This window comes from Ciconia boyciana, chromosome 6 (genome assembly GCF_034638445.1).
Source record: "Ciconia boyciana chromosome 6, ASM3463844v1, whole genome shotgun sequence".
NCBI classification, from domain to species: Eukaryota; Metazoa; Chordata; class Aves; order Ciconiiformes; family Ciconiidae; genus Ciconia; species Ciconia boyciana.
In genome coordinates this window covers 52,301,029-52,317,235 of record NC_132939.1, presented here as the reverse complement: position 1 = coordinate 52,317,235, position 16,207 = coordinate 52,301,029, and the positions used below count along the sequence as shown (strand labels likewise).

The 16,207-nt window shown below is 40.5% G+C and overlaps 1 protein-coding gene across 5 annotated transcripts in view; it reads left to right on the top strand.

Annotated features, from left to right (window-relative positions):
• The window catches only part of FOXN3 (forkhead box N3), a 214,338-nt gene that overhangs the window by 191,360 nt on the left and 6,771 nt on the right, over window positions 1-16,207 (top strand). For all 5 annotated transcript variants that reach the window (XM_072866187.1, XM_072866189.1, XM_072866186.1 and 2 more), the window contains one exon: window positions 5,806-5,914. In XM_072866187.1, coding sequence (XP_072722288.1) covers window positions 5,806-5,914 — 109 coding nt within the window. The remainder of the gene's footprint in view (window positions 1-5,805; window positions 5,915-16,207) is intronic.

The following is a 16,207-nucleotide window of genomic DNA, read 5'->3' as shown; positions in this document are numbered from 1 at the left end:
ATACATTTCTCTCTGTCCTCTGTCCTCCGTGTACTGTCATCGTCCCATCGTCGTCCTGTGCCGTCCCGTCTGTGTGTCGTCATCCCACCCCCAAAACTGTTGTTCGGGTGAATGGCTTGTGGGACGCATCCTTGATTTGCAGTTTGTTAGGACTACAGACTATGGAATTTAAGAGCTGTAAAATTGTCCTTGAGCAGTAAAATAGAAGTTGTTAGGCAGATGGCATCAGATTTATGCCTGGGATAAGAGAGTTGAAGTGAATAAAGCTACACGTTTGGCAGATAACATTTGCTTTTGGCAACTACTGATGTCCCATCAATTATACATCATTAGCAATTTCCTATTTTCAGTTCTTGTAGCCTGAGATAAAGTATTCTGCTAAACACTGTCCTGGAAGAGAGATTGGCATAAAGAAGCTGAAGCTGACAGGTATTAGCAGAAACTCAGTAGCTCTTGTCTATAATGATTTCTTCTGTGCTATAAGAGATGGGTCAGGGAAGAGAGCCCTGACGTAAATGCAGGTGTGACATGATGACAGAAGAGGCAGAGAACCAGTCTGTCCCTACAGGATACCTTCGTACTCTAATATTCCACTTTTTTTTAAAGTTTGTTTTCAATAAATACTATTCAGTCTTCCTCACTAGTCTACATGTTGGCTACCTTGAGCTAGACAGTTTAATTTACTGTATTCTTGTTTCCCAGATGACATAAAGAACGTGTTTGTTACCCCTTTCTTTTTAATTTCCTTGATTTACAACAAATCACTCTCAGCCACTGATGTTTCATTTAACTTCCACTTGCCAACATTTAACCAAGTTGGTTTCCTTATTTAGTGAGCTGTTGGGGTGTCAGTGTGTCTGAATGCTCTATCCATTGAGTATTTCCTCCTCCTTTTCCATTTCAATTTTGCCAAATTGCTATATTGTGCATTAGGCAATCAAATCTTCAGGGAAGGACCCAGTCTAACATGGTTTTGATTGTTGCAAAGGTCTTGGATGAGGTTGTTCGCTCAGCAGGATGGGGGAAGTTTGCTTTACCTGCAGGCACGCTTGCACATAAGAGATTATGGATGCAATCTGTCAAGGGATGTGATGAAAGAAGTCCATAGTTTGGGATATTCTACTCAGCTAATGCTCATGCAAGACCATGCTCTGAATTAAAACGATCCTGCACTGGCTGTGGAGTGATCATGTGGCCTTCTACTTACTTTCCACCTTCAGAGGCTGAATATGGGCTACAGAACAACACTGGACTTTTGAGGGCTTCTGCTGGATCTTTTTAATGTTATCTGAATGTAGTGTTTTGATGGATTCAGATTCTGATATGTTCTCCTACATGGCATTCACTTTACTGTCTGTTAAACTGTAAGTTCAAAGTTTGCTACAAAAGACAGATTATTTTCCCCCTTGGAGAATTTCAGAGATGCAGTCTTGATTTTTGACATTGGATGCATTGCTTCTCTCCACAGTTAGCCAGTGGAGACTTGAAATGCTGACAGATCCTACTCAGGTTGTGGAATTCCACCAGACCAGCATAAGATCCAAAAATTATTTCCCCGTTCATGCAGGAGATTAGGGGCAGATTCTCTGTACACGGTTTAACTCTACTCCAGTGGAAGTACTTCCCGGGTTTAAGCTTCCTGAGAGCAGAATGAGATCCAATGCCTCCTTGAAAACGTAGCCGTGATGAAAGGTGAATAATGATTTTGTTGTTTCAGACTCTTTGCATTTCACTAGGAACATTTTGTGAAAGAGGAAACCTTTATCAAAGAGATGCACAGATCTTTTTGCATTGTTTTCTTGAGCTGAGTTTCTCAGACATAAACGTCTCTCGGCACTTGCACAGAAAAGGTGTAAATTACATTTCACACTTCTGCCTAGGAATTAGGAACCATGTAACCTGCCTGTACTGTTGGTTAAAGAAGCATTAGAAAAGAGGAGTCTGGACTGTAAGGTGTTAGTCCAGACTGGCACTGATTGATGATATGGCTTAGCGCAAATTATCTTACCTCCACACCTTGAATCTTCAATCTAAAATATAAATACCTCACCTCAAAGTATGGGTTTGAAACGTAATTAAAGCTTGTAAGGCATAAATGTATCTTTGGAATAAAAGCGCCACGTATTTTCCAGTAAATAATCCACAACCCTTCGAAAGTACCAATGTGTGAAAATAATTCCTTGGATAATAAATAGCCATCTTCATACAGCCTGCACAAAGGCAGGGAAAGTATCTGGGTGCCAGGGACAATGTATTAGCAGTTTATGTACATAGATTTTTTTAAAAATAAAGTAATTAGTGTCATTTTGGGAAGGGTGGGTATCGATGCTTTAGATGCTGTAAGAAGAGATGTGTGAGCAATAGGGATCAGTCTTACAGGGGTACATTGATTATGTGGATAACTAGAAATTAGTAACTTCTACCACTGAATTATTTTGATCCTGCTTTTCATTTTAGGTTTAGAATGCTACAGAAACTAATTTACCAGCAAAGTTGCAGTGTTTTTTTTTTTCCATTATGCTTCCAGATGTTTACTGAAAGGATACACTGCATCACCCAGTGTCCTTCTTCAGTTGATCCCTTGCATCTGTTTGTCTGCGTAACTTAACTAGTGATGTAGTGGTATTGCTGCATCGTAATTCACAGAGTTTGGGGAAACAAAAATAAAAATCATTAGCAATAACACTGCTGTTGCAAGCTGAAATAGTTACTGAATTCTGAGTGGTGATTTCAATATACAGAGCTGTGGTGTACTTCAGAGAAAAGCTAAGGCCTCTTCTGGCACAAATAGTCCCATTGAAGCCTTTCAAGGAGTGGTGGCACGCTGAACAGAACATAATTGAAGTGAATTTCATAGGCAGGAATAGGTACCAAGTTGTCTCTTTGGGGATATTTTCAGAGGACAGCAAATTTCTACGGTTTTGGTTGGTTTTTTTTTAGAACAGTTGTTAATTCCTGAAAGGAAGATGTGGAGTGTGTGTGTGTTGAGGTGGGGATGTTTTTAAATGTGAAGCTTTGGAAGAGAGTGTTCCTGAATAGCACACCTGCAAAGGGTTAAGGAAGATGGAGGATGGGTTCGAGTGGGGATGTCAATATATAGAAAGCCTAAGCTATGAGACTTGGCAGTGTATCTTACATATATAGGAGTGCAGGAAAAAAGGAAACTCGGAGAAGGTAAAGAAGGAAAGACATGAGACAATGTTTTTAGAGAAGTGATGGGGAAGTGAACAGGATTTTTTAAAGAAGCAATGGGACTTGTCAATAAGGCAGAAAGAGAAGGTAGGAGAGCAGAAAGGGTAAGATAAGCATCAGCTACGTCTGCCAACAGACCAGGATAATTAGATAACCGTGGAAAGAAGAGTTTGGGCATCAAGGAGCCTGTTGCTCTCTTTTTGCAGTAGAACTGTCAGTGTGTTTGCTTTGAAGTTTTATATGTATATATATTTAGGCAACATCCATAGCTAACTGACGTGTGGCTCTGTGTATATGCATAAATGTTTCATTTCAGTATGAAACCCTATGGATTGTATCAGAGTAAAGAGAAAATTCCCAGATCTTTCTTGGTCAAAACTCCTGGTTCATTTCTTTTAACAGGACTTTGTAAATGTAGGGAAATTGTACTGTATAGTGCAATACAAAATCTGCCTCTCTTGAAAGCCTATTGGAAAAACGATGCCCATTGGAAATTATGTCTTTTTATCAATCTTTTGATATTTAGCAGGTTTATCTGTTGCTTTGAATTTACCTGTTATCTGTGCATTTTAGGTTAGCCATATCCTTGAGCAGACTGCTTTTCTTTTATGACACTGGTATTTTGGCCATCTTAAGCTCGTGCTATTGAAACAAATATAACAAGAAGTTCAGATTTTGGAGTTTTTGGCAAGATAACATTCCTCTACAGTATCTACAAACCTAAACATTGGAGCATTGAAAGCCTGATAGTATCCCCTGAGTTAAACAGATCTGATCGATTTCTAGTGCTGGAGGAAAAAGTGGACAAAGCAGTGAAGTATAAATACCAAAAAGCAATTTTAAAATTATTTTGGTCATTGAAAGCTGACCCGAGTTGTTATAAAGTAGGTTCTGTAATTTTAGCCATTTGAGGCTGTACTTAAGCACCTAAATATAAGTGACCTATTCTTCAGAGGTGCTCAGAAACAAGGGTGGGTATAATGCAGTGACGGGATTTAATTAGGGGGGTGATGTGCTCTCGCCAGCAGGAGAAAGAAGATTATTTTCCCAGAACTAATCTGTGTGGTCTGGAGTGAAGCAAGGTGAACATCAGGATAGCAGGAAGGGAGGTGTGGATCTGGCTTGGTGTTGATAGGAAGTTGAAATGTACCTCAGCAGCTTAGAAATAATGTACTTCTGAGCCTATATTTCTCTGCCTCAGAATACACTAATAACTTCAGGTGTGAGCGTTTGAAGTTGGGCATGTAAAGTGTATGTGTTGATTCTTAGGCTGAATGATTTTTCTAGTCTCCCTGTCATTTGTTTAAAAATAAAATTCTGTAGGTGTATATAAAGAGATATGGTTTACATTTATCTCCGATGTATTTATATGATATCTGTATGTTTAAAAATAATACATCCAGAGTAATGATCATCATTCTCTTTTTGGACATTCCCCATCAGGGGTAGTTACAGTATGGATGATGACTTATAGTAAAGAAAAAGTGAGCAAACTGGCTAGCTGTGGATGTTAAAGAAGCAAGTTCGGGTTGAAGCTGTTGGAGGTTACTGTTCCAGCCTGAAGGGACATAATAGCTGTGCAAACAAATGGCATTACACATAAATCCCTGGTAAGTGCCTAGGATAAGGACTGTGTTCAGTAGTCCTGCATCCCACAGTGGAGGAGGAAAATGCTGAGGACCTGCTAAGGACAGTCTTCCTTTGGTGGTGCCTTGGTAGCGCTTCCTCTGCTATTCCTTCCGCTGGGGGGTTGGCTGCCCTAGGCTGAGCAGCGCACAGAAACATGCCTGGATAGAACAGTAGTATTTGGTTGTAGGTTAAAAGCTTGTTGGCCAGAGCTGCAGTTTTCGATGTACAGCCAAGTTAAAAGGCCCCAGTGAAATCTGTCATCTGTAGTGGCCAGTACCTACACAGTTCGGTGTCAACGGCATCAGCGCGCCGCGTTGAATGGGGGAGGCTCGGCTGTGACCCGGCCGTGTGCTGGGGGCGCGTGGCTGCTGTCAGGCTGGGTGACAGAGGTCACCAGTGGCAAGAGAGAGGGGCTAATTAGTGGTATGGAGCTAATGCCTTTTTAGCCTCTTTTCTCTGCTTTCCTGGTACATCCACATTTGTAGTTAGTATTTTATTTTGCAGGAGACAGAGGCCAAGAGATTGCTGCTCAGAAAGTAAGCTGGGATGATAGAAAGCTATGACCTATGTTCTTGCAGTGAAGTGCTTATATTCTGTTTATCTGTAAAGGGTCGTTGTTTCTTGTTGTAGACGAAGTAGTTATATCTATGCTCGTAGCTGGTTTTGGCTCTAAGCGCATGCATTTGCAGCAGAACGGCGATTACAAAAGTGATTCAGTTGTACAAGGAGTGATCTGCAGCAACTGAGTCAGGCAGTGGCTTCCACAAGCCATGTTATCGTTGGTTGCTGTTAATTTTTTTGCCATGAAAATAGCATGGCATTCACAAGAATTGAGGCTGAGATGTTCAAGGTAAGCAGTGTACTACACGAGCCTCTCTAATGTTTTCTCAGTTCATTGAAAAGCTTAAGTTCCACATTTTGCTCCTACATTTTTCTAACTTTTCCTTTAAAAAAAAATGTTCTTTTTTTGGGGTTTCTTTTTAGTTCCTCCGGGAGTGATACAAAATGGAGCTCGAGTTCTGAGTAGAGGAATATTTCCTGGAGCCAGGCCATTGCCAATCAACCCTATAGGAAGCATGGCCGTTGCAGTAAGGTAAGAATGGCTCATTGCGCGATCTTGATGAAATAAATCAGTATTTTGCAGAGAATGTAAAAGTATATATAAGCTCTGGTCAACAGATACTTTGCTGCTTGCTAATACTTGTGAGGTTCTAAATGAAATAAAACTCTGCCACCTAAAATTCTTGGGTTACCATTCTTTGCAAGATAGTCATGGCATATCTGTCTGTTGCACACTGGTTTGTAAAAAGTGGTTTTATTTTCACTAGCAAATTGCAGGCACTTTATGGTGAGAACCTCCTACAGTGACCTGTTTTTCTAAGTGCAAATGCTTTCTCCTGCTCCTCCCTCCCTCCCTCTTCCTAAAGACCTTTTCCTGGATTAAACACCAGTGAGAAGAATATAAATAACATTAAAGCAAATTCTGAAAGGTATCTAAACATATAGCTGTCGTTTTGTTATTAACTTAGGTCCTTGTGAGGCAGTTTCCTTCACTACAGTTTCTATTTCAAGGTTATACTGAAACGTTCAAGGGTAAAATGTTGTTTGAAGATATTCAACTTTTTCAGAAAGCAGGGCAGTAAGAGACATCTAGTGATGGCAATAAGAACTGTGGTTCAGTGGTTTGCTTTAATTAAAGCAGTGATGGTTTATTGGTGGAAGAACAGTTTGCCTCAGGTGTAGCTCCATTTTCAGTCAGTCACAACAGCGATTAATTTGGTCAAGTGTGCTGCCAGTGCCCTTTTCTTTCAGAACTCTCAGTATCTGCAAAAGCTATTTCAGCTCAGGCAGTTGGGTATTCTGGGTGGGGTTTCATAATTAGCACTGACCCTGTTTTGCTGGGCTGTTCCAATTACACCCTCTGATCTCAATAAATGACTGCAAGGCAGTGAAATAAAGTATCTTGATAGCTGCTTATTCCGTTACTATTTACTTGGGATTTTTTTCCCATTTGCTCTTTATTTTTTTATCCCTTTTCAGAATCAGTGTCTAGCCCTTTGGGTGCAGTATTTCCATCCAATAAATGGAGAGAAAGAGAGAACCTATGACATTCGTGTACTCTTGATGCTTAAAATGCATAGAGGGGAAGACACTAATTGGAATAAAACCCTTTTTTTTTTGATGGGCAACTGTTTCAGCTGGTTTTCACACTTGCTGCACTGAAGGGATGCAACCCTGAGGGTCATCCTCCAGAAGTCTGCAGAGTTCCTCTCCATCTCGCTTTACCACAGTCTGGCCTTGCTAGCAGTTGGGGGTCAACCATCGTCAGTGGCTTTGCTGCTGGCTTTAGCCAGGACTTGTATTCTGCTCCAGTGGGGATTGCAGAGCTGTGGGACTACTGGATCATTAATTATATATAATTTTTATGAGGTGTCCAATCTAAATGGAGGACACAGTGGTCTGAATATTTTCTCCAAGTTAGAATAGAATAGACTATTTCAGTTGGAAGGGACCTACAATGATCATCTAGTCCATCTGCCTGACCAATTCAGGGCTGACCAAGTTAAAGCATCTTATTAAGGGCATTGTCCAAATGCCTCTTAAATACTGATAGGCTTGGGGCATCGACCACCTCTCTAGGAAGCCTGTTCCAGTGTTTAACCTCTCGGTAAAAAAATGCTTCCTAATGTCCAATGTAAACCTCCCCTGATGCAGCTTTGAGCCATTCCCACATGTCCTGTCACTGGATCCCGGGGAGAAGAGATGGGCACCTCCCTCTCCACTTCCCCTCCTCAGGAAGCTGTAGAGAGCAATGAGGTTGCCCCTCAGCCTCCTTTCCTCCAAACTAGACAAGCCCAAAGTCCTTAGTCGCTCCTCACAGGACATGCCTTCTGGCCCTTTCACCAGCTTTGTTGCCTTCCTCTGGACGCGCTCAAGGACCTTCACATCCTTCTTAAATTGTGGGGCCCAGAACTGCACACAGTATTCAAGGTGAGGCCGCACCAACACTGAATACAGTGGGATAATCACCTCTTCTGACCAGCTGGTTATGCTGTATTTAATGCACCCCAGGATGCGGTTTGCCCTCTTGGCTGCCAGGGCACACTGCTGACTCCTATGAGCCTGCTGTCAACCAGCACCCCCAGATCCCTTTCTGCAGGGCTGCTCTCCAGCCACTCCTCTCCCAACTTATACTTGTGCCCGGCGGCACTCCATCCCAGGTGCAGAGTCTGGCATTGTGGCTTGTTAAATTCCATCCCATTAATCATTGTCCGATGCTCAGATCTATCTAGATCCCTGTGCAAGGCCTCCTGTCCCTCAAGAGAGTCAACAGCACCTCCCAGTTTGGTATCATCAGCAAATTTGCTAATGGTGCATTCAACTCCTCTATCCAGATCATTGATAAATGTGTGGTATAGAACTGTCCCTTAGAACTGAACCCTGAGGAACACCGCTGGTGACTGGTTGCCAGCCAGATGTAGCCCCATTCACTACAACCCTTTGAGCTCTGCTCTTCAGCCAGTTCTTCACCCAGCGCACCGTAATCCTGCTCATTCCACGGTTGGACAACTTGTCCAGAAGGATGCTGTGCAGGACAGTATCAAAAGCCTTACTAAAATCCAGAAAAAACGCATCCACTGCCTTCCCTTCATCCATTAGGCAGGTGACCTTATCATAGAAGGATACCAATTAGTTAAACAGGACTTTCCCTTTGTGAACCCATGTTGACTGTGCCTGATGATTGCATTATTCTTTAAATGCCTTTCAATAGTACCCAGTGTAATCTTCTCCATAATTTTTCCAGGAACTGAGGTTAGACTAACAGGTCTGTAGTTCCCTGGGTCTTCCCTCACACCCTTTTTGTAGATTGGAATAACATTGGCTAGCTTCCAGTCAGCAGGGACCTCCCCAGACTCCCAAGACCTTTGATAGATGATCGAGAGGGGTCCTGCCATAACATCTGCTAGCTCCTTCAGTACTCTGGGATGAATCCCATCAGGCCTCATGGACTTCAGCTGATACAGCTGGTCCCTTACAATTTCAGTGTCTACAAATGGAAAGTCACTGTTCCCACACTTGTGGTCCTGCTGGTCCTGGTTTGTCTGCATTTCCTGCTTAGACCCAGTTTCATAATCAGGGTTGACTCAAGGAGATAGAACCATTTTTCTTTCCACGCCACTTGAAAACTTCCTTCTGTGTAGACATTCCAAATTGCTATGCTGTAAGGCTGTATATGGTTAAATTTTATGCATTTCTGAGGACTTCTTCTTATGTTTTTTCCCAGCAGGTAGAAGAGGATCTTTACCAGCTACCTGCTAATGTAGATTTGGGAAATTAGGGATTTTACCCCTCCCTTGCTTATGTTCTTTTTGCTCTGTCTCAGAGAAAAGCATTTATAATTAGTTAATGCAGACATTTCTAATTCTTCTTATTCTCTTCTCCAGCCCTAGGCAGTATTAGAAATAGCTTGCTATGAATATATTCCAGGTCTGCATGATGTCTGCTCATATTTAAGGGCTCCTGCAATATCCCCTCTTCTAATCCTTGAAAAGGGGGCGGGGGGAGGCTTTAAAAGCTTTTAAAAGAGAAGTTAGGGGACTCTCTGCAATAGAGCAGGTTCAGCAGACAGTTTTGTCTTATTTCTCTCGGGGATATTAAGATTCAGAATTTCTTTAGGAAGGTCAGTCTGGATGCACCATGCCTCTTAGAAAATCATCTGGTCCTCTCAAAACTGGATACTTCCGTTATCAGTTACTGTAAAAATGACACCCTGTTTCTTGGTGCTTACCGCTCTCCTCAGATACACAGGGCTAAATAGGACCTGTCATGTCGAGCTTTCATGACATCTCATGAGAATAACTTCTGCTTATCACGTGCAGCAGGGGGAATTTACCACAGCATCCGTGCAGCCTTCTTCTGTTGCACTGAAGAGTAGGAGTGCTGCTCACACAGAGCTGTCATTCCTGCATAGAGAGAGATGCTCCAGTCAGGCTGGCAGGGGATGTTTTTAGACCTGTTCAGGTGCAAGAAGGTTGATTTCCCCTTCCAGCTTTCACCTCCCTTCCAGGGAGGTCTACAGGGCAGCCACGGGAGGTGGTGCAGTCTCCTGTTAACAGTTATCTGCAGAAATTATGTGCTTCTGCCTATATATTGAGAAGCCAGACTGCTTCTTTCCAAGAAGTTTTTACTCAAATGTATATTTTCATGAGAAGAGTTCCTTTGGTGCTCTAAGTGAAAGGCCTAAAACTACCTAAAAAAGGTGGTTTTCATCATTCATATAGAGGACCTCTAGTAGTGGATCCTTGCATAATAAATTAAACCTCTTAACTGGTTTTCTTTAGTTACTGTAGGTAGGAGTTAAGGGTTCTTCTGTAAGGTGCTGGTCTTCTGTTGGCACTTCCTTGCTGTCTGAGCTGTTTATTTCTTCAATATCTTAGTGGTCTTTGGTTTTGTTGTTCCCCAGACTGTGTGCGAATGACATGCAGTATGTTGTCCTGTTGTGCAGACTGCCATTAGTGTCAAAACAGAGTAAGAAAAAGTTTGGTCTTGGGTTAAATTTGCAGTTGTGATTAGGTGGAGTGTTTTGACTAATCTGTTTTTCAGAAAGGAGGCCAAAACCATAGCATTGGACTAAGAAGCTGAAATCTGTGATTTCTGATGTGTTAGCTCCCATCAGTTGGAAAGTTTACTGTGTTATTCTTTTTCAACAGTGTGACTGAATGTATTAGTGTATTTTGTTCCTGCACAAGGTATCGATGTGTTGCTGTTCCCATGTAATTACATGTAATTATTTTTAATGTATAAAATAAAGTACAATTGAATTAAGTCATTTGGATTAAAAACCCCTACTGAAAAGTATTTAACAAACACGACAAATCCACCACTTTCCATGAATAAAGAATAGCAATTGAGGAGAGCATCATTATGTTGTAGTGCATTTGGCTTAAATTGCACAAATAGGCCTTTCGTTCCAAACTAATCTACAAATGGAAAAGGCATCCCACGCTATTTTTACTTTGAAAATCATCCTCTGGTGTTAAATCTCCACAGCAGAGCATAATTGGATGTGTTTTGACAGTAGCTTTTTATTTACTTTATTCACACCACTTTTAGCTTGTTTACCATCCGTATTTTCCATGTTGTGGCTGACAAGTCTAAGACCCACCCGAAGACAGCAGGGAAAAATAACGCTTCAAAGCTGCACAGCGTGTAGCATGTCTCTAACATGAGATCCAGCATATATATTTTTGGCAGACCATATCCCCATACAGTTCCCTGAGAGAATCTAAAAGCAAATGCAGTGGTAGTCTGGATATGTAGGAAAGAAAATACTGACTTACAAAGGTATTAAATGAAAGCAAGCAAAGCCAGTAGTGCCTTACATGCAGCAAGGAGTTGGTTGTGCTTTGAAGGTGAGCTCTTGCTCTTACTATGTACATCCATTGGAAAATACCTTTTAAATGTTTACTTAGGAGGACTTCTGTGTCCACTTTAGTAGGCATAGTCTCTACCAAAGTGGCCAATGCGTCTGCCAGTGTGCATCTTGGCAAAGTGCAAGAAGCTCTATCATATATAATCACCTTCCACATGAGTAAGGTGTTACCAGTTACAGCAACCCTTTGGAAGAGCACAAGCTTGGAAGCTGATAGAATATTAGAGCTCTCTGAACTACCATTTCAGTACATGCAGCAGACAGCCTCCACCATGATGTTTGTCATTTTCTTTGGTTATCCGTAGTGCGTGAGTGGTTTGTGTCTATGTCCACGTCCTGCCGCAGTGCAGTAGACCTACTGAGCCTGCGAGGGCAAATCCACTGAGGTGAGGTTGATGGAGTTTCACTCCTCAGAGAATCTCACCAGCTGTGTGGCATAGGCCTTGTAATTTGGTCCAGGTTATTCTGCGAAAGATGTTTCACAAAATATCCTTGGTAATTTTTACGTATTAGGCCTTTTTTTCTTTTCCTCTGCCCCAAATGTTCACTGCTACAGAGGCCGCTGAACAGCGTTTACATGGGCTCCCAGGTAATCCCAGCTTATGAAGCTCTGATCTTCAGTGCTCTTTGTGCTGTGTAGGCCATGCTTCCCCATTTTTTTGGCCAGATTAAGGTGCTGCTAGTCCTGGCCCGTGGGGCTTAATGGTCTGTTCTGATCGGAAGGCCAATTGAAAACCCCATCCCATAACACTAGCCAGCAAATGCGCGAGATGGAGGTGCATAAGAGAGAAGAAGAGTTCGCAGCCACCTTGGTGGGAAACCTTAAGGAGTGGTTGAAACCTTTAGGATTTGGAAAGAACTAAACAGAGCCAGTCCCAGTAAAGATGCTTTGGCTGGATTTGCTGTTCTCTTTGTTTGTCTATGCGTCGGAAATGTCAGTATGGAGGGTAGCGTAGACTCCATTGCTTAACTGCCTTTTTTAGCTCATATTTCCCCAGAATGAATCCAAGCTATTGTTTCAGACTAGTTGAAAACTTGGGCAAAACTTCTTTATATGCCACTTGTGCCTAGGTAATAGGGTAAATTACTTTTGGTAGTGTTTGTTAGAAATACTTTGGTTTTTTAAATTATTGCAGATTAAAAATAAAAAATAATGGGAAATTACTTGGGTTTTTCCTCCTTTTTTTCCAATTCTCCTTTCTCACAAAATGTTTGTAGCTTCTCAAGGAATTTCACAATTATCTGTAAATTGCAAACACAAGCTTCCCAGGGAATTTCCCTAAGTAAAAAAAATTTCCATTCAATTTTCCAAGACAAAATGTTCCTTCTTCCTAGGGAAAGCAAGTGCATCTGCACTGTCAGAGCTCCTGCTCTTCCTTTATTTTGACAAAAAAATTAAAAATTAACCAAAAAACAACAAAACACCCCAAAATGTGACACTAACAAACCTTACCTACTTCATCAGGAGTAGATTTTAAAATATCTGTTCTTCTTCTGCTAATAATGCCACAGTTCCATGTGCAGCTCCTGATCATTGGGGTGTGACAAGAATGAGTTTTGTGCCTAACTTTATTCGAAGATGGAAGATTGTTATTTATCATTATTTTCACTTTAAATTTATAGGGCAGTTACTAGATTATTCCTCAGGCTTAGCTTTCATTACGGTGACTTTATTTCTCATGCTGGCTTTATTTTTGCTTATTTTTTCCTCCCTTGAAGCAGCCATTCAAGCAGTGATTAAATAAACCAAACTAAGTAACATGTGCAAGGTAGATGCCAAAACATAAGTAAAATTATGTACTTACATTATCTGTGAATTATTATTTTTGCTTAGGTAAAGGAACTGGTAGGTACTTCCTTTTATAAATTCTTCATTGTATATTCTTAATGTTCTTGCTTATTACTGGCATGATCAACTTAAACCCCAAATCCTCTTTGTTGCATTGCATTCCCCTTCCCACCTGTAACAGGCAGGATGAGTTATCTCTGGGAGCTGACAGAATTCTTTAGTAACTAAAGGACAAAAATACTGGCTGACTTGATTATTCTTTTTTGCAAAATGCAGAGGGCTGCATTTCTTAACTTCAGATCTGCTGTTGATACTGACAAAGTGCTCTTTCTGCTGGCAGTTCATGACTTGCATTTACTGTGGTCCTTTGCATACGATTATGCTGTGAAGTACCTTTGTAAGAGCTTCTATCAATTGTGTTACCCAACTTCTTGTTGTTGACTTTTAACTCAATAACCCCTGATACAATCTCATCATACAGCAAGTGAGCACCACTGACTTTTCATATGCTTGCTCATCCTTCTGTCTGCTGGTATGTAGTGGTTTTAAGTAACAGTTCAACTACCTGTAGCTAAAAGTTCTGACTGTCCTCAATTTCCCTTTGAAATTATGTTACCTATACAGTAAAAAAGAGTGTTATTTTTTTTAGCAAACCTGGAACCTGTCAAAATCCACAAACCCAACTTACCTGTACTGCTTTCTTCGTATCTTTTAACTGGGTGTTTCCAATTACATACCAAAGCTGTCACCTATGCGTATACAATATCTGTCATCCAGAACGATCAGAGATAGATAAGGTGATATTTAAACTCCACATAGGTTTGCTTTGCTCATCAAAGGAATATACGTGTCTCTGGTGTCGAATACAGTAAGTATTTTTCAGCAAAACTTTTTTGCCATTTTGCAAACAGAATGTGATTACCTATCTTTTTTTAAAGCTAGTAGAGAAATTTAAGGAAGATATATCTGCCCTTGGTAAAATGACTGAGACTTACTTTCATCTCATCCTGAGGAAAACCCCTTTGAAAGGCAGAGGCACTAACACTGTGCAAAGGACATTATTTCCTTCCTGACTTGAGATCCAGCTGTGAGTCCCATGTGAGTGTGTGAGTTGGAAGTCCCATGGCTTCCAACTGCGAGTCCCATCTAGCTCCTGATGACATTAGTAGCAGAACTCCTATCCATTAACAATGGGAATGGAGTCGGGCTTTCAAAAGTCCAAACTTACCTCTGCAGTGCTTGAGGGTTGTGTCATTGTGCTACAGTCAAACTGAAATATTTTAAGAAGAATCTGTGCATGGTACTTTTATCTGTATAACTATGGTTAAGATTCCTCAAGCAAATAAAATAGTCTGTGTCAGTAGGATGAAAAGCTCTAGACACTGTCCCGTGGACTTTCCTGAAAGGGCAAGTCACAGCTTTAAAACATTCGAAAATATGTCAGTTTCTGGAAATTTTGAAATAAAGTTCTGAACAAAAAAATGGGGAAAAAATAAGGTATTACTTGAAATAAATTTCCCCTCACTGTTATAGTAAACACAAAATTCTTAAATACCTTTTCTTCCCCTCTGTAATTTAAAAATAATCCAAACATCAGAGCAAGCACTTGTTTTACAGTTCTATTATTGTTCCAGTAACAAAGTTAGAGTTACAACCAGAACTGTGAGGAAAAATAGATTCAGCTGGCTAAAATCTATCCCTTGAAACCCAGGGGAGGTCTGGCCACTGATGATCTAGATTGAACTAAGTAGATCACGGATTCATTTCTTAGTAAGTATGTGAGACTGTATAAGAGCAATATAAGCTTTAGAATGTCTCAGAAGCGCATGCAGAATATGAATGGTTTAGATATTAGTTTAGTCAACTCTTATTAATCTACTAATATAAATTATAAGTAATTCTTCATATCTTATGTTTGAGCTATTATTGTGTATCAAGATACAAATCAGATTAATTTACTTTCAGGGTATGTGACTTTTGATCTTGTGAATATCCTAAAACACTCTGTCTGTATAACTCATTTTCATTTCTGCGGATATCCTTTGCTAATTCTCTCCTTGACCTGCTTTCTCTTCCTTTTTTATTTCACCAAGCAGAACTGGTTGGAAATCTTTCAAAATGTAAGTGAAAACCAAAAATTTTTCTGAGATGCAAATGCTATCCATTTCCTGACCAGTTCCACCATAGATGCCTTTCTTCTGAAGTGTATTGGTATTTCCTTTCCTCCCATTTTTTGAAGTGATTTCTTTTTTTCACCTTTCTGTGGTCGTCTGTTTTTCTTTGTCATCATCCCTGTTTGCAGTCACTCCCTGTGGGATGCTGACCCCATAGTAGTACACCTTCCCCCCGCAGGACATGGCTTCTGTAATCCCTGGACCTTTCGTTCTATTTTTATGCTTTTTTGAAAGGATTGGGATCTGGAGTAAATCCCATGGGCAGAGCTTTTGAATCCAAATTATAGCCCCTTTATGTAAAAGCAAACACTAGAGACTCAAGAGCAGGGCAAATCAGGGATGTCTTTTTGGCATATGGTTGCTCTGCTCCATGGAACTGTAGCTTTCCTTTTATTGATAGTCTCTCAATACAAAGTAACAAATAGGAGTAGATCTAATAACATGAAAATAGGCATCTGGATTTAAATCCCATCTGTTAGAAGCCTTGTTTGCTAATAACCTAATCAGTAGGAATTCCATTTGAGTTCCCACCTATTCTGTCCTGTGTTTGTTTCCTTGGAGCAAGAATTTATTGCCATTTTTTAATGGAAAATTAGTAGCATGTGATTTTTATTGAGCCACATTGCTCTGACTATTAGCTGCCTAGTAAAATCAAGTAACTTTAATTTTATGCTAATTTATGATAATTTTTAACATCCTTAAATGTAAATTTACCCTAAAAATGAAGAATCTGTCACTTAAAATGCATCACATGCTTCCTCGTAATGACTGATCTTAAGGAGTTGGTTATAAATTCACCTTACAACTAGTTTAGTATGGATGATTTCTTCTTTTAAGCATTTGGCATCCTCTAATGACAACCCCTGCAGTGGCAAACCATCACAGAGTAAATGCAGCTGGCTTGCTGCACAATCATGAATGACATTGCATTTAGTTATTAATAATTGAAGGAGCTTTGTGTATTCCTTCTGGGTTCTGTATATAATTTAT